Below are 18965 nucleotides of genomic sequence, written 5' to 3' on the forward strand. Positions count from 1 at the left end.
GGATTTATTGCTAGGGGTGTACACGAACCGATCTAGCTCGGTTAGCTCGCTCGACTCGACTCGAAAAAGCTTGATTCAGCTCGATTCGAAGCTGAGTTCGAGCCGAGTCGAATTGATTTTTTGAGCTTGAAAATGAGTTCGAGTAGGCCCCAGATCGACTCGGCTTGGATCGAATCCAGCTCGATTCGAACCAGTCCGGTGACTCGGTTACTTTGCCATTGATGTTGCTCATCTTCTGTTTGATAAAAGAAAAAGAAATTGTATGTCTTTTCTTTTCTTTTTTTATTGTTGTTTATTCTTTTGTTTGACAATGGAAATATAAAACTGTGGTTCTATCTTACTTTTCTCTATAGCCTTTCTCTTTGAATGGCATTGTCTTCTCCAACCGTCATGTTTGCATCTCCACCAATGTGAAGATTACCAGATCTGCACCGTTCATTTAGTACTCTCATCACCACCCGCAACCATTAGAACCTAACTTGAATCACCAATTCTAGATGTGCAACCAAAGCTCGCCACGTGGAATTGACCTTCTTTCCCATATCTGTTTGTCAACTGGGATCTCAGCTATTTATGATCACTCAGCATCTCATACTATCTTTTCAACCAATCATCCATTCAGATCATCACACACGTGTGATCGCAGTGAAATGTTGTCCCAGAAGCACTAGATAGCTTCTTTTGGAGGCGCAGTGCCTTTGTTTTTTTGTTTTTTTTAAAGAGGCAGACTGCCTGCAATGCTTCCGACGACATGTGGTGACTCAAGGATTATGCACCACCTATATGTCTTTTCTTTTCTTCCACCTAAGTTTGGTAAAGTAGTAATTTTAGTGGAAGATTTAATAAATATTGAGATTTTAAAGTTGCAGTTCAGGTGTACGTGGAAATGCCTTAACGATGAGCTTGGCTCGATCTTGGCTTGAACTCGCCTCGAGCTGGCTAGTCGGGCCTCAAACTGAGCCGAGCCAAGTTCTAGCTGAGGTTAGCCGGTATTTGAACCTAGTTGAACTAAGGCAAGCTCGACTTTTCCACTGGATCTATAGCCCTAGCTGTACTGGTAAGATGGAAAGTTCACACCATAAAGCATCTTTACACGTGGCCCCAGCCGGTAATCCTGAGTTGCCACATAAGCAGTACCAGCCCTCTTCTGTGGACGAGGTATTCATCCTGTTGGGCCCGCCAAAACTGACAGCAGAATCAGTCACGTGTACCACGTTTAGTCGTGCGCGGCTTCCGTGGATCCCCGGATCCATTGAGGTGGGTGACACACCTGACTGTGGAGCCCAGTGATTATGTACCTTCAATCCACACCGTCCATCCATTTTTTCAGCTCATTTTAGATTAATGATCAAAAAATGAAGCTGAACCAAATCTTAGGTCAACCACACCACAGGAAAAGTTGTTATGAATCCTCGACATTAAAACATCGTATATTCCATCGGAATTTTTATTTTCCATCCTACCAGTTGATAACGTAACAAACACCTAAATGAAGAGATCACACAAAAATCATCTTGATCCCAAGCTTTGGAGGCCTACAAGAAGTTTTTAATGGTCAACTACCACTATTTCCTGTACTCTGGTTAGCTGAGCTTTGAACCTGCTTCAGTTTTTGTATTATGCACTAAAATGACATTTCCATACAGATAGACGGCGTGGATGTAGTCACATTCATCAAGGTGGGCTCCCACAGTCAGACGTCCCACCCACTCGATCTCGAACCCGCGCCCCGTTTCCTCTCAGGGAGAGGCATCAGACCCTTCCACGTCCACATCTCGAATTCGCCCCGCAAACCTTCGAAATTTACGAGAAAAAAGCCCCATCTGAGTACACCATATGGGCAAAACTGATCAATTCGGACAAGCAGGGTATTTCCGTAATTAGGATCGTCGGTGGCATTTCCGTAAATTCTGGTCGAAATAAAAAATACGCGCCCTAATGTAGATGTCGGCGACGTCAACTCCAATCTTCCGCTCCACGAGCCTTCCCCTTTTCCCGCGCCACCGCGTCCCCGACGAGAGCACTCACGTTTCCATTGTCGGTTAGTAGGCCCCACCTAGCCGCATATGGACGTGAACAGAAAACCACGTAAGGAAATTCAATTCTAACCGCTGGCATGCACATGAGCACTAGACAAGCGCCCCACACATGCCGAAGATAGGCATGTATGATAGATCCTGAACGTTCATACAGGCAGCCCCGTCAGTGAGAGTTCTTTAAACTAAAAATTAGGCTGACATATTATTCACATGTTCTACACACGTTTTATGCATAATACCTGTTGTGTCCGTCCGATTAACGGACTGGATTTTTTATACGTGTAACAAAGCAACAGGTTTTTCGCGCTTGTGTTTAGTAAGCACATGCGCGTGACTGCAGACAGCATTACTATCGCCGATCCAAGAAGCCGCCTCTCCCATATACAGTCGACACGTGTCAGCAGATTCCAGCCTCCCGGCGTCGTCGCTGCTGCACCCCATCTGACCAAAGCAAGCGGATGAGGTGTTACTGGGCAACACCATAGTGGTTATCACCCTTTCCGTGGGCCCCACCTTGATGATTTATTGTATATCCACGCCGTCCATCCGTTTCTCAAGACTATTTTAGGACGTTGTACCAGATATTAAGAAGATATAATTCTGTCATGGACCACACCAAATTAAATAGTGGTGATTGAGTGCCTCACCATTAAAATTTCCAAAGGGCCCATCATAAGCTCTTCACAGTGTATATTTTCCATCCAACCTTTTGATAATCTCGATAAGATCTTTATTAAGTTAAAATATAAAGATCATATTGATCTAAAACATTTGTTGTCCATAATAAGTTTTAATGTTCATTAATCACGATATCAATTGGTGTGATCTACTTAAGATTTCTATATTCATTTTTATGATTACATACTAAAATTGGATGAAAAAAAATATGAACAGAGTGGATATATAAAATATATACCAATGTGGGCCCCACATGGTTAGCGTAATAACACTAAGATATTAGCCGCGCAATAGCTAATATTTTCTCATGATCAAAGACCCTTCAAACCGACACGTGTCACAAAGATTCCCTTCTTCGTACCTCCCGTCTATATACACCCATAAGCCATAAACCAAACTACCGATTCCTCTCTTCCTTCTCTATCCATTTCCCAAACCGAAAAATCCGTTAAACTCGTATTTCTTCTAAGATGACACAAAAGTCCAACCGCCGGATTCTGACTTTTCCTGCCGTCCGTCCATGCGAAGGCGTTTCTCCAGCCGCCCTTCTCCATGCCCTCATCACCGTCTCCCACACCGTCGTCGATCACCGTACAAAATTCTTCCCGGTCCACAAGCGCAACGTGCGGGAGACGATCCGTGAGATCGAAATCCTTCTCCTCTTCTTGGAAGAAATCGCCAGTCGTGGGTCCCGCATCTCGGGCTCTATCGTTGTCTGCTTCTCCGAGCTCTACGTCGTCCTTCAAAAGATGCGGTACCTGTTAGAAGATTGCTCTCACGAAGGCGCCCGCCTCTGGATTTTGATGCAATCCGAGCGGGTAACCCACGAATTCCGGATCTTGATCCGGTCGATCGCGACAGCCCTTGAGGTGATTCCCTTGAAATCGATCGATGTGCCGACAGAAATCAGGGAGCTGATTGAATTGGTCGGGAAGCAATCGCAGAAGGTGAAGATCGAGACGGATCCATGCGACGAGCGAGCCGCGAATGATGTTCTTGATATTTTGGGTGCGTTCGAGAATAAGATTGTTCCTGATTCGAACGATCTCAAACGGGTTCTCAACCATTTGGAGATTCGGAGCTGGAGCGATTGCAATAAAGAGATTCGGTTCTTGGAGGAAGAGATCCAATGTGAAAGTTCGAAAGGGGAGGAGAAGGAAATCGTCCTCCTTTTCAGCCTCTTAGGATTCATGAACTACTGCCGGTCGGTATTGTTCGATGATTTAGATGGCGGAAACAACGAACGGTCAGATTGTAGACACGGCAAAGAGCTAGACAGCTCCCTGAATCCAGAAGATTTCAAATGCCCCATTACTCTCGAGCTAATGAAGGATCCAGTAACAATCGCCACCGGGCAGACCTACGATCGATCGTCGATTGTAAGATGGTTCAAGGCAGGCCATCTCATCTGCCCAAAAACCGGTGAGAAGCTAATGAGTACAGAGCTTATCCCAAATTACGCTCTACAAAAGCTTATTCAGAAATTCTGTAATGATAATGGCGTTGTGATTGCTGAAGTGAGAAATCATAACCACAAATCCGAAAAAGCCCAATTTAGGAGTAGTCCGGTTGCTTTGGAATCCATGAGAATGCTTTCTGTCTTCCTTTTCGAGAAGCTCTCAATTGGAACAGAAACAGCAAAGAACAAAACTGCTTACGAAATCCGTTTGCTTGCGAAAACGAGCATGTTCCATCGAGCTTGCTTAGTAGAAGCAGGCGTGATTCTGGGGCTCTTGAATCTGCTGTCTTCTTCAAATCCTACTGCACAAGAAAATGCAATCTCAGCTCTATTGAACCTTTCAAAGCACTCAAAGGGAAAAACGGTTATCTTCGAGAGCGGTGGATTGGGCTCGATCATTCACATTCTGCAAAAAGGGCTGAAAACGGAGTCACGGAATAATGCAGCAGCGGTTCTGTTTTATCTATCTTCAGTTGAAGAGTATCGTGAGGCGATTGGAGATATACCAGAAGCGATCCCCATGCTAGTAGGCCTGTTACAGAGTGGGAACGACCGTGGGAAGAAGAACGCAGCTGTCGCAATCTTCGGGCTACTACAGTTCCCTGGCAATCATCGAAGAGTTTTGGCTGCTGGAGCTATCCCTCCACTGTTAAATCTCCTTAAATCTGAAAGATTGGATCTTGCAACCGATTCTCTAGCAGTTCTAGCATCTCTAGCAGAGAAAACTGAAGGAACGGTTGCAATAACACGAGCCTCAGCAATACAGCCCTTAGTGGGCTATCTACATTCGTCTGGATCCCGGACTGGAAGCGAGTACTGTGCTTCGATTCTGTTTTCTCTGTCAATCAACGGAGGATTGGAAGTGGTTACCATTTTAAAGAAAATGCCTTTGCTGACAGGGTCGCTGTATTCTCTTCTCACCGAAGGCAGTTCTCGTGCTAGTAAGAAGGCAAGATTGATACTCAGTCTCCTCCATGGGGGCCATAATCCAGGTCCATCTGGAATGCAAAATTCAACGGTCAGACGAGAGCGGGCGATAGTTCATGTTATGTAATCTAATTTATTTATTTATTTTACAATTCTTTTATTGATGTGTTTGTATTTTTGGATGTATTCGTCCGTGTACATATATACGAATGTGGGTGCATGATTCTTTTATTTGTATTTGATGGTATTAGCTCGATTTTATTCAAGAGCTAATATGAGTTAGGATCCGTTTGGAGAGATAAGGATTCGAATACGTGTTTATATGTACTTAGTTGTATTTGTTGTATGGAATCTGAATTTACAGAATGAAAAAGTAGAATTACCAGAAGAAATGACGAGTAGAATTACCAGAAGAAATGACGAGATCCCATATGAAACAGAGAGCAATAGTCTACTTTCATGTTTATTTATTTATTTATTTATTTATATAGCAGCATGTGATGTGAAAATGTGGGAACCAGGTTGGCATTAAAATGGGTTGATCCATTCAATTGGTGGGTCACAATGGTATATTGAGTCATATCATCAGATCTCTATTGATTTTTACGTTCTGTCCTGTCCAGTGAGTGGATGGGCCTGATTTTCTCATCAGGTGATTATCTTGGTTGTCTATCAACATACACAAGGGCCCACTTGGGTGTCTGTCAAGGGCATTTGTTTTTTTATGAGTTTTGTGAACAAGATTTTATTAAATTTGATTTGGATATATATATATATATATATATATATATATATATATATATATATATATATATATTTGGCATTGGATGTACTGAACTGGATTTTCAAAGATTGATTTGAGCCGCAAAACTTCTATCTATAAAACCTACTTTTAATTGAATTTTTTGAAAAGCAGAATTTTGGGACTCTTCTTCCTACCTTTCTCCTTTCAGCTGAGTCACTGGAATTTTACGGGTGCAAACTACCCAAACTCAAACATTAGAAAATATGATTATTAAATAAGAGATTCCAAGGAATCTTGATCGTTTTACTAATTTGTTCTTTGCATATTGCTCATCCAAACAAGGCCTACGATTTATATGTGATGAAGAAAAGATTCGTTGTTCACTTATTGAAGGTGTGGAGAGAAAACAGGAAGCGGATTAATGTACCGAGTAACTCAATATGCTAAAACTCTATGGGTCCCACAGTCATTCATGAATTTTATCCACTCTGTCCATATATTTTAGAAGATAAGTTTAGGTCTTTAGCCCAAAATTGAAGCATATCCAAATCTCAAATGGACCACACCATCGGAAACAGTGTGAATTCAGCATATATTATTGAAAATTTCATGGGGGCCATAGAAGTTTTAGATCAATCTAATATTTGTCCTTTCACTTCATCCATGTATTTGTCATATTATGAACAGGTTGGATGACAAATAAACATCACTGTGGGCCACAGACAGGTTTCAACGGTGGAAATCATTATTCCCATGGTTTATGTGGTATGATCCACTTGAGTTTTAGATATACCTTAATTTTGGGTTGTACCACTAAAATGATATGAAAAAACATGGATGGACGGAGTGGATAAGACAAATACATTCACGGTGGGCCCAATTGAGTTTACTCATTTAGATAAAAGCGTACTGAGTAACCCAGTGCGCAATCCAATTTCAAGAAAATAGAAACGGAATTATGTACTGAGTTACTCAGTGCTTTTATCATATTGAGTAAACTCAGTTGGGCCTACCATGAATGTTTGTGTATTATCCACGCTGTTCATCCGTTTTTACAGCTCATTTTAGTGGTTGACTTGAAAATTGAAACATGCCCAAAGCTTAAGTGGACCACACCACAAGAAACAGTGGAAATAATGACTTCCACAGTTGAAACCTTGGTAGGGCCCAAAGTGATGTTTATTTGTCATCCAACCTGTTCATAAGATCACACAGAGATGGATGAAGGGTTGGGGTTTTCACTTTCCGGAAGCAGATTGGCTGGTGTACCACACACCACCGACCTGGCTTGTCTATTGAGGTCACCAAGCTCATTAGGTCCCACCATGAAGTATGTGCTATATTCAAACCATCTGTCCACTTGGCCAACTCGATGTAAAGCTTTAATAGAAAAATAAGACAAATCCAAGATCAAGCGGACAACACTACAAAAGCAATGGGAGATTACATGTCCCTTTTAAGGTTAACAGAAGCTTTGAATCAATATGATATTTGTTTTTCCTCTTCATCCATATATGTGTAACCTTATGAACATATTGAATGGAAAACAAACATTATGGTTGAGCCTACATATGTTTTAATGTTGGGAATCATTGTCCCCAACTGCTATTTGTGGTGCGGTCCACTTGAGCTCTGAGTATGACTCATTTTTTAGCTCATGCTCTAAAATAATCTCACCAAATGGAAAAACATTGTGGATATAATAAATACATCTTTGTGGGGCCATGTAACTTTGATCTCCTTGAGACCGTTTCTACAACTAGGAATTCAAGGAGCATCAGCACACATGCGACTCACACCAGCCAAGTTTGTGGTGTGTGGTACCCCAGCCGATTCACTTCCATATTTTCCCATTACTATTATTTATAATAATTAAATAATCAAAAATGTATGGTAATTTGATAGACTACATGAAATGCTCTCAAGTTGAAACATAACCTTTACACATACACCATGGGCTGAAGATTGAACAGTCCAGGTGATGTGACATGCCATCAAACCCTTGGGGCTCAACTTTTAGCTTGATCCAAAACTCTAGTAGGCCATAGCAAAGGGAAACAATTCCCCCCCCTTGATTTGCCATGGCTCACTAGAGTTTTAGATCAGACTAAAATTTGGACCTTAGGGTTTCATAGGGTTCCATGTCACGTGGACCATTCAAATTTTTTACCCATGACAGGTGTGCAAAGGTGTGCACGAGTTCTCACCTAAAAGAGTGCGGTAAGCATCTCTCTTTGTATCAAATAGATCCAAAATCTTCCATCAAGTATTCCCAGTCCAATTTAAGATGATTGAATTATTATTTACCACCTCTCTTCTGGATTGTGTTGAAAATCAAATATAAGCAACATGGCAGATGAAGATAAGAAAGAGAAAGAAAAGAGAAGATTTGCCCCCAACTTTGGCAGAGAGTTCTCTAAAAATATATTTGATCAAACAATCTTAATCTAACAAAATTTTGCTTCCTATTTTAAAAAATCTCAAATAATAGTCACTGGAACTTCCAATTTGGGAAAATTTTGGGGCATGATACATCCACGGTGGAGTCAACAGACCAATGGTCCTGATCGTTGAGCTAGAGGCCTCCTTTGTCAGAATTGAAAACCTCACAAACCATGTAAACGGCAAAACCGTGGATTGTGTATCGTATACTTCTCTTAGAAAAATGTTAGTTGCTTACATCAATTTATCAAATGAAATCAGGCCTTTTCGCATTAGTTTCGATGATGAATTTTCTACTAGAATCATTATCAAAAGCTCTCTTACCCCGCCTACATACCTACCTCCAATATTTCAACTTTGAAATAATCCCAAGTAGAATACGGGTCAAATGAAAAATGCTAGGGTTGCTCGGCAGTCATTTATAGAAAAAATAAATAAAAATAAAAAAAATAAAGAAAAGTTCTATGCGTGGCAAACTTTGAAATCTTCTTGCTAGAAATCTAATTTTATATGAAAAATACTGTTTGGAGGAGTCTCTTTATATATATATATATATATATATATATATATATATATATATATATATATATATATATATATATATATATATAAACTTCCCATGAGGTTGAGTTGTGTGGGCCCACCATGATGCATGTTGAACATCTACTCCATCAGTCAGATGCACCCTTCCATGATGGGGCTAGGGCTTAAAAATAAAGTTAATCCGTGACTTGTACGTGCCACACCAAATACAAAAGTTGAGAGGTGTTACCCTCCATTAAAAAATTCATAATCATTTGTTGGGCCCACTGAGATGTGATTCACAAATCCAGCCCATCCATTATATGTGTCCCACTTGGATGAGGGGTTAGACCAAGTTTCAGAGGCATCCAAATTTCAGGTCGACCCCACCAAGTGATTTTGTATGTTTTAGTCATGTCTTCACATGATTTTAGATGGTATGGCCCACCCGAGTTCTTTATACGGTTGATTTTCAGGATATCCCATAATTTAAAGGGGACCCATCAAATTCACGGTGTTGATGGTCAACAAGCATCATGGTGGGGCCCACACGTATATACACACACACTCGTAATGTTGTTGGATGACATTATTCTAAAAATAAAAAATTATGAAGTAATAAAATATAAGGCATTATTATACGCACTCTCCATTTTGGGGACCCACCCTTGATGTGGACCATCTCTCAGGTGGGATCCACCTTTAAGTCCATCACGTGGGTGCACCTTTGATGTGAATCATGTGGGGCGAACTTTCTATGTGGACTGTTGGTCACGAGAGGCTCGCCTTTGACATGGACAAAACATCATGGGAGGCCCACATTTTAATGTGGATCGTCCATCATGCGTGCCCACCTTCAACGTCAACCGTTCATCATGTTGCGCCCACCTCATGTAGAATGTCTATCATGCAGTGCCCACCTTGGACGTGAATAATGCATCATGTAGGGTTCACCTTCAATCTGCGTCATCCATTATGTTGGGCTGTACTGTCCAAAACTTCTATAGTTCCCAAGAAGGTTTCAACGGTGGGTGTTCAATTCCTGATGTTTCTTATGTGAGGCCCACTTGAGTTTCGGATCTGCATCATTTTTGGGTTCGCATCTTAGTACTGGTGAAGCTGATGGACGGAGCTGATGTGACACGGACATTGCAGTAGGCCCACACAACCATGTGTTACATGGGCTATGTAAAGAGACTCATGTCTGCACGGAGATGATCCGGAAACGGAAAAAGGAAAAAAGAAAAAAGCCCTGTCTTCAGGGACTTAAGGCGATTTTTAGGTCTGCCAAACAGGCCGTATGGCGCGATTCACGGAAAGAGGGTGATAAGGATAATAATCCTTCTTATCAAGTAGAATGAAGAAGTGATTGTTGACACATGTGCCAACGTGGCAAACATGTGAGAGATACCGGCCGTTCACGAGTTCCCATTGCGTGTATGACGTGGTCGAAGAAAGACTAAGTGTACTCGTTAAGTGGGCCATATGTGGATTACTGAAGACAGAGGGCCCGTCTTCTCTCACACCTTCCTTTTTCTTGTATTTATCTCTGACTCTGGAACTTTCTTGCTACCCCATTATATTCTTTATCAAGCCAGCTACAACATGGAGGGTGGTCATCTTCTATGACTTTTTCTCCGTACGTTTGGATGCACTATCATATCAAATTGCAATATTATTCTAACGAAGTGGAGAAAACCTCGTTTTAATTTATTTGGATGGAGTTTATATTGAGCGTGTGGGTCCAAATTGCAATGACATTACTTTCAAGGTAAGCAAGAAAGAAACGCAACTATCATATGAAAGTTGCGTGAGGGGCTAGCCGGACTGGACGTGGTCATGCCGGGGCATGCCTACAAATAACCGACCACCATGTGGGCAGTACGTGCATGAGATTCATGCCGTCCATCAGCTGCACTGCCACGTATTTATATAGCTTGGATATCAGAAATTGGGTTGGTATAAAACGCATGCAGGCCATACCATTAGGAAGAGTTATGATGCCGAGAGGGTCGCGGAGGGTCGCGGACAGTTACATGGCCACAATGGATCAGAAAAGACTCGGTTAGCAACAAAAGTGATCCAGACCATTGGATCTTAAATCAGGCATATCTTGCAATCCGGAATGAGTTATCAGACGTAAAATATATGATTTTAAGGTAGAACAAGCTACTTTAGCAATCCAACCCTGCTACGCTGGATTACCTAAGCCAGATCGATGGTCATTTCTCTATTTTAATTTCGTTTTAAAGTTTTAGTTTGATTATAACTCTTCATCCGTTAGTCTTTAGGAGTTGTGCCCAATCCGAAAAGAGTTTGGAAAAATTAATAGAATAGCTTGGTGAAGCCAAACAGACACTTATTATTTTTGGCCGAAAACCTTCGGCACTAGAAGGCATCACGGCCGTCTATAAATAGTAATTTTACTACTCATAGTAAGTCACAAATTCTAGGAGTTTTAGTCATAGTTTGATTCTGATTTTTTTCCTATTGCTTGATATCCATATTTAATTAAAGGGTTATGAAGTTAGTTTTTTTTTATTTTTATTTTTTTAAATTCATCAATTAATTTCAAATTTATTAGAATTTATTTCTATTTTCTTGCTTTCTTTCCTCATGAATTGAAGAAGTCTTTGTGAGGAATCTAGAAAAGTTTCATGAATTCAAAATAGTAATCCTCATGAGAAAGACGGTGGTCAAGTCCTCCCATGAGAAAGAGAGTGCTTGACCTCACGTCCTCCCTGCATCAAGTTAGGATGGGATGCCCATATACAGGAAGTAGTGTACATCCCACCATGGTTATTATATGCCATCCAAACCATTCATATTATTCTTCTCAGCCAGGCTAAGGTACCCTTGAAAATTCAAGTTGTTCAGAAACATAAATTGAGTGCACGTGAGTTTAGAGGTTTCAGAAAGATTTTGCACTTTTTCCTACGTTGAGACCCACTTGAGTTTTGGATCATTGTGATATCCGTGATCAAGGGATAAAATGGACGGTGTGGATTTCATCCATTTGAATTCGATGTCAGTGAATCCCCCATTGCCATTTGTTCTTAAGACTATCATTTGGTAGTTGTCCCTAAAAGAGCAAATATAGTCATATCTCTTGCGTAGGTGTCAGGTTTTCCTCAATTCAATTCAACTTGTGCATCCAAACGTAAACTTAGCTGGTTTACAGGACAAGTCAAAATCTTAATACAATGAATGTGGGCCTGCAACTGGACTGGAATCCTTTACACAACCTGTTTTCTGTGGTGAGTTAAATACTGGAGCCACCACAATATTGTATATGTAAAATCCACTCCCGTTATCAGATTCTATCCTTGATGTCAGTATCTGCAGCCAAAAATCATCTAAAAATTAGGTGGGCCACACCACATGGAACAATGGGGATGGGTTGTCGACCATAAATTTTAGTTAGGGGCCACCATGGTGTGTAGCCTTCATGTTGAGTTTTCAATCAGGCTTATATTTTGTAAGTATATATATTCCAAATCATGATTTTCACCTGATGGTTTGAGTAGATTTTACATATAAAACATGGTGGGCCCCACAAAGCTTGGGAGTGTTCTGTGCTACGCTGCTGTAGGCAATTCGGTCTCCCGCAACCAGTTGTAATTTAGCTTCTATCCTGCTAACGTGCATGACATTCAAATTCCAATATTTGTGTGAGTATTCATGGATTGACAACTCGTACGATCGAGTTGCATACAGCACCCATGGATTCATGACTCAGATGAATTGCATCTGACTCATCAGAGTCAACTCGGACTCGGTCAACCAATTCAGTTCGACAACACAACCAACCAGCCAGTATGTGTTTTATCCACGCCATGCATTCATTTTGCCGGGTCATTTTCTGGCGTGAGCCAAAAATGAGGGAAATCCAATGTTTAAGCGGACAATCCCCGCAGGAAAAAATGGGGATTGAACGCCTACCGGTGAAAAGTTCTTGGGCCGCAGAAGCTTTGGATCAAGCTGATAGTAGTCCCTTCAACCAGGTCTATATGACCTCATGAACAGGTGGATGGCAAATAAGCATCACGTGGGCCTTAAAATGGTTTTAGTGGTGGGCATCATTATCGATCGGCACTGCTTCCTGTCATGTGGTCCACTTGAGCTTTGTTTCCGCCTCAATTTGATAAAATGGATGGACAGCGTGGATAAAACATATGCATCATAGTGAGGCCTGTTGTATTCTATCTTTGGCCATTTTTAGAATAGTCAATCAGGAAATGTCGATATACAAAGAGAATATAACACACATGAAGATTTTCAAAAGATATTTGGAATACTTTTTACAGAAGTACAACTAGCACTGAACTGGATAATACACATCATTTGATGGCAAGGCACGGCCGAAAAGCTTAAGAGACAGAAAGCAGTGGAGAGAAGAGGAATGGTTAAAAGAATACAAAGAGGCGGAATGATCTAAAAGATTGATGTGGCAATGATTTGGCTTCCATAGCTATTGAAGTAAAGAACAAAAATAAATACATAACAAATCGTTTCTTACCAACCAAACAAACCAATCAATTTATTTTTCCTTATCATATCTCTGACTCTATCTTAGAAATAGCTATAATCTTTAGCGGTAATATGAGTCTACACTCATATGCTAGACTATTTCCATTTTAGTACAAATAATTTTTTATTTAGGAAGACTAATTGCAGTCCCACCCACCCTATGGTCGATTGTGAGTATTCCTTTTTCTGTGTTATTGTTTTTGATTGGTATACCAAAAGTCCTTTCGTACAGAAGGCAAAATGCAATCTATCTTCAGAGGAAGAACCCTACTCTTTGATAGTCACATGATCATCTCATAACAATCTTATGCGAGTGGTTGAATAGATGACTGATCTTCTCAGGTCTCAATTACATACACTCACATTCAACGTATTTACCTATCTTGACGCTTGGGGTCAAAGTTGATCGATTTGAATCGAGTAGCACAATCAATTCTGGTACGCCCGCACGCACCACATACAACCAAAAAACAAATTGAGTTTCAACAATTTTTGGCACGCCTGGTGGAACTGAAAACTGCTAGGTTGTTATAAATATTTATTGTGCATCGGTAGAATAGGAGTTGAAAGAGTTGTAACACTTCTGGCGCTAGTGAACCTCCTGCACAAGAGAAGGAAATGTAAGTCTAACCAGTATCTGAGATGTTGCCGAACTCGGCACCCAATCCTTTAAATCTAAATAGGGTATCTTCATCTTGGACTAATCCTCCTAAGATAATGTTGGTTGGGCTACATGATATCCAATTACGGATTCAACATATTACAAAATAGTAATGAGCTCAGGCCAAACAATCTCAAATTCATGCTGAAACTTTAATAAGGGGATGGGCACTCAGACTGAGAACTTAAATTGAATGATGGCTATTTTTATGGAAAGATCACCTGCTGTGCCTCAACAATTCATGCCTTAACCAATTATTAATACTAGTTCTATCAGAAATCTGGCACTAACATTGCAAGCGTCAATAGTACCTCGGTACCTTTATTACAACGGAACACACATCTTGTTCCGGTATGAGAACGACCGAATATTCATTAACCTGTTGAGGTTAAACAACCTAAAAAGAAAAATAGAAATTTTATTTCTAGGGTTAGGAACCGAGGATTACTTGTGGGGCAATCTTTTTGTAAGTTGTGAGACCCGACCCGAGTTCGCTTATTTGCATGTGGGTGTAAGTATGCATTCCGTCCATCTTGGTTCCGCGGTCCTACTGGTCGAATCTCGGCTACCCGTGACCCTTGGATAGTGTTTGCGGTCATCCATGAGCTCAGTTGTGAAGACCCAACTTGGATTGAGTTGAGACCTATGCCATTGTGACCACATCGTCGCTGCGGTTCTAATGGTGCGTCTTGTGCGTCCATCCGATGTGTAGATTATAAGTTGTGTGCATCTCATTTGTAGCCTTTGAGCATGATCATGTGACCCACCTAGTGGGGAGGGCACATTTTTTAAGGTGGCCACCCTCTTTTGTGCAAATTCCAACACACACCACCCATACACCACCTAAACCCCCCATATCCTACACCACCCACCACCCACACACTACCCATCCCTACTTTAGCCTAGCAACATAGTTTATATCACCATGGGTTATATTGATTTTTCTCTTATCTAGGAGAGAGAGTGATGATTACTCTCTCCCTCTCTCTTTTCTAGCAAATTTTCATACTCTCCCTCTCATTTCTCTCTACTCTCTTCTCTCTTTCTTTCTCTCTTACAAAAAAAAATTCAGCCCCATTTTCCCTCTTCTCCAGCCCCTTCTCCCTTAAATCTCATCCCATCTAACCTTCAACAATCCATCTCACCCATTGAAACATGTCCCTTAGAGCATGAAGAGAAGATTGATGTAACTTTAGAGTGAGATCCATTAAGGTAGGTGATTATAATTTTTGATCTTCTTTTCGACCCTTTGATCTTATTTTTCTTCCTAAATGGATCATATGGGACCCACCAATCCATGGTGGCGATCCCATTTGATCCCATAGATGTGGCCCTTTGGCCCATCCTACATGCATGTCATGACCCATGATGGGGCCATTCTCCATGGACACCATCATGATGTATTTAATGATCCACTCCATCTTAAGGTCATCTAGACCCTAAGGATCATGTTGAGATGGCATCCCAACAATCCATAGCAATTAGAGAACATGCATGTAGTGATTTTATGTTGCATGTACAATCAATGTAGTTGTATGGGTATGATTCATTCTTGGGAGGGCCCATTAGTGGCGGGGCCCTACCCCATGGCCGGATTGTGTTTCTTCTCCATCTTTTCTTTTTTGTCTTTATGGTAAATCTGATGTGTTTGTGGCCCACTTGATGTTCCATGCAAGTAGGCCCAAGTGGTTAGATGTCAAGGCCCACCTTGTTGCCTCATATTCTTGTCATGTTTTAGACAGCCTTTGGGCTTGATTTTATGGGTAATCTTGTAAGGGGCTTGGATCTGAGAGTTGTGTGATCCATCTAGGTGGACCCAACCCTAAGGAAATAGTGATTTATTTCCCTTTTAATTATCTTTTGGGGTGGTTTGGACAGCAACATGTTGCTGTCCAAATCTGTCTGGACAGATTTTTAGGTCATCTTGAGGCCAGAGTTTTAGGCATTTGGAGGGGTGTTTGGTCCCATGTAATATATGTTTCTTGAATGTGTGGACCCCACTTATAAGTATGCCAAATTTCAGTCCCAACCGACTCCATTTGGTTATCCAAAAGGGTGGGCCAAGAGGGGTGGTTAGCCTGATTTTCTGCTGTGCAGTCCAGCAATGTAGACTGTTGTAAACTGAAATTCATAAATTATTTTGATGATGGTGGGCCACATTTTTGAGTTTTCTCTTATTGTATACATGATGAGGGACCTTGGCCCTTAATTTCCAGAATTTTGGAGGCCCAGGACCCACCCATTGGAATGGCCCAAATTCAGCACAGTCATATTCCAACAACACTCCACCCTGTACAGATGGTATCCTTCAAATTAATTAAAATACTTTTGGATATCCTAAAATCATGAAAATTTACAGAGAGGTGGTTCACCCATGGTGGGACCTTTCTACCAATATTTAGGGCCAATGGACCTCTGTGCACACCGTGGAAAGGTCCGGACTGGCCCACCACGTTGGGACGTCCAGGCTAGTCCGATTTTCTGGACAGACTTTTTCATTTAAATTAATTAAAATACTTAGGAATGTCTAAAAATTCTAAAATTTTTTGGAGGTGTGGCCCACCAATGGAAGTATCACTCTACAAAATTTCAGGCCCAGTGGACGTTCGAGCTGACCGTGGTGTGGCCTGTAAAATTAGGTCAGTTTGGACCAAATACCCAGGCCCATATGGGACGCCCCATGTGGGCTACCTGCTGGACTTTGGTCTAGCATTGTGACCCACCTACTCCCTTGTGTCGTATGATGTAACCCTATGTGGTGGGGCCCTCTGACTTGATAACTGGACCACTTGGGCTGATGTCCTAATCAAATGAAACAATTACTGGACTCCAATAGGTCCATAAACCTGTTGGGTTAAAAATCCAGCAACTTGTTATAATTATGTTTGGCCTTTGGGCTGAAATTTTGAGGAGTGGGGCCCACCACATTGTAAAGATCTTACAGAAAATAATTTATACCTTTGGTTCCTTAAATGTTGGGCTTAATAAATGCATTTTTGAGGCCCACCACAGTTGAATTTAATTGGGTCCATGAATGTAGCTAGTTGTTGAACTCTTTAGGCCCAATTGGGCTGGAACTTTCCAGATAGGCCCATTGAACTCTTGGACCATTTTTACCATACTATTGTGTTGGGTTAGTGGGCCGGATTACACAAGTAGATGGGCCCTTGGTTGCCCACCAAATCAACTTTAATACTTGGGCCGGGTTGTAGGTATAACTTACTTGACTAAGAGCATGACATTTACCCATGTGGTTTGAGCAATGGGTTGCCCACTAGGCCATCACAATATATGGGATTAGTGGCCTTTATGTTGGGCCCTAACTTTTCTCCTATGGGCCCATAGTAGTATATATGGGTTGGGCTATGTGTGTTTCCCTTGGACCCATGTTTTGGATAGGCCTTGGGCTGCCTTTCTGAAGCCTAACATGAGTATTTGTGGTATGATTATGGCTGCCCGTTTCTTATTTCTGATGTTGTGTGGGCCTTGCGCCTTGATCCATGATCAATTAGAGATGGGCTACCTCTTGGGGACTAATTGTGGTTGGATGTCCACATTAGTTGTCCTAAGGCAGGCCCATGGGCTTTTATGGGTAGTTAAAGGCCCACCATATACCCTTGCTAGGCCCGTTTCATCTATTTAGGCCCATACTATTGTTCTCCTTAGTCTCGTGGGCTACCCCAGGTATATGGGCCCCCACTAGAGGTTGTATTCCTTATCAGGAATTGGTTAAGTACCTAGACCCTTCATGGTTAGGTAGAGAGTTCATCTTCACCTCATTGGCACCCCTATTCATCTTCATAGCTCACTCCCATACGCATCATATGCATGCTTGGTTGAGGTATGATTAGCCATGGTTGTGCCATTGTGTAGGATATGTTGGTATCTCCCCGAGAGATAGATGGTTGGGATTGATGTATGAGTAATTGTGTGATTCATGCATCTGGCATTGCATAGCTTGTGAATATCCGCCCTTACTTCATCAGGGCCTTGCCTTCACAGGAGTATTCGTGGATGGCCGTATGTGTGAACACCGAAAATATTAGTTGAGCATACCAGGTGCATAGGATGCCCATGGGTGAAATTTTCAAAACTTCCATGGTACCAAGGATCTGCTCCAACGCAGTGACCGTGTGGAATACATGAGCGCACGAGAGCCTTATACCATTAGGCTGTGACTCCCACTGTCGTGTAGTCGATTGGATAGGGGTGTGGCCTTACCTGCCTGGTGTGAGGAGGCATTGCTATGCTGAGTCTGACCAGCTCGTAAATGAGTCCGCTACCTTCAGGCCTTGTTGGTGATTGGCTGTCCACAGGCGGGTAATGAGGTCTCTTACGCTCGTTTGACTGTGCAGGGTCTGCAGAGCGGCAATCATTCAGCAGTGTAATGGACCCCGGTGATTTCCTTATGATTGGAAATGTACTTGACTTATGGTTTGGATATGAGCACTGACATTACTTGTATTGCATTAGCATTGGCTGTACAAGCCCCTTCATACATTGCCTTGGTATGGCACCCATTACTCATTGCATCGCGTTCATGGTAAGCCTTGGTAAGGTTAGTGATATGTTCATTGATCATGCTTCTCTCCTTATACCTCCTACTATTCTTCTGTGCACCATTGATACACACTTTCACCACCCTCTAAGCTTCTATAAGCTTATGCACGATTGATGCGTGCAGGAGACTCTAGGTAGGCGCCATAGCAGCAGAGCGTAGAGTAGAGTTAAGAAGTGAGGACTCCAGTGTTGCTGATTTCTCTCTTTTTTCCTTTTATTCTCATGTATGTCCTTTTGAACCTTATTGTAAAAGTTCAAATTTATAGTGGATTTTGTGATGTGTGCCTTTGTTATTCTCAGATGTACTTGCTGTGATCTTAGGTATGCTCGTACTGAAAATGATTATACTATTATGAAAATCCTCCTTATAGGATTCTAGGATCGGAACCTGCCCTAGGAGCC

At 41.6% G+C, this 18965-nt stretch overlaps 1 protein-coding gene across 1 annotated transcript; it reads left to right on the plus strand.

Moving 5' to 3' along the window:
* The first annotated feature begins 3110 nt into the window (after window positions 1-3110).
* LOC131255573 (U-box domain-containing protein 19-like) lies at window positions 3111-5495 on the plus strand. The gene has a single exon (XM_058256322.1). The coding sequence runs from the start codon at window positions 3188-3190 to the stop codon at window positions 5228-5230; it is 2043 nt and encodes a 680-aa protein (XP_058112305.1). The 5' UTR covers window positions 3111-3187; the 3' UTR covers window positions 5231-5495.
* Window positions 5496-18965: the final 13470 nt, after the last annotated feature.

This window comes from Magnolia sinica, chromosome 9, assembly GCF_029962835.1.
Source record: "Magnolia sinica isolate HGM2019 chromosome 9, MsV1, whole genome shotgun sequence".
In the NCBI taxonomy this organism is placed as follows: domain Eukaryota; kingdom Viridiplantae; phylum Streptophyta; class Magnoliopsida; order Magnoliales; family Magnoliaceae; genus Magnolia; species Magnolia sinica.

Excerpts from the sequence above, each read along its gene's own strand:
- LOC131255573 (XM_058256322.1), top strand. The coding sequence starts at position 3,188 with ATGACACAAAAGTCCAACCGCCGGATTCTGACTTTTCCTGCCGTCCGT.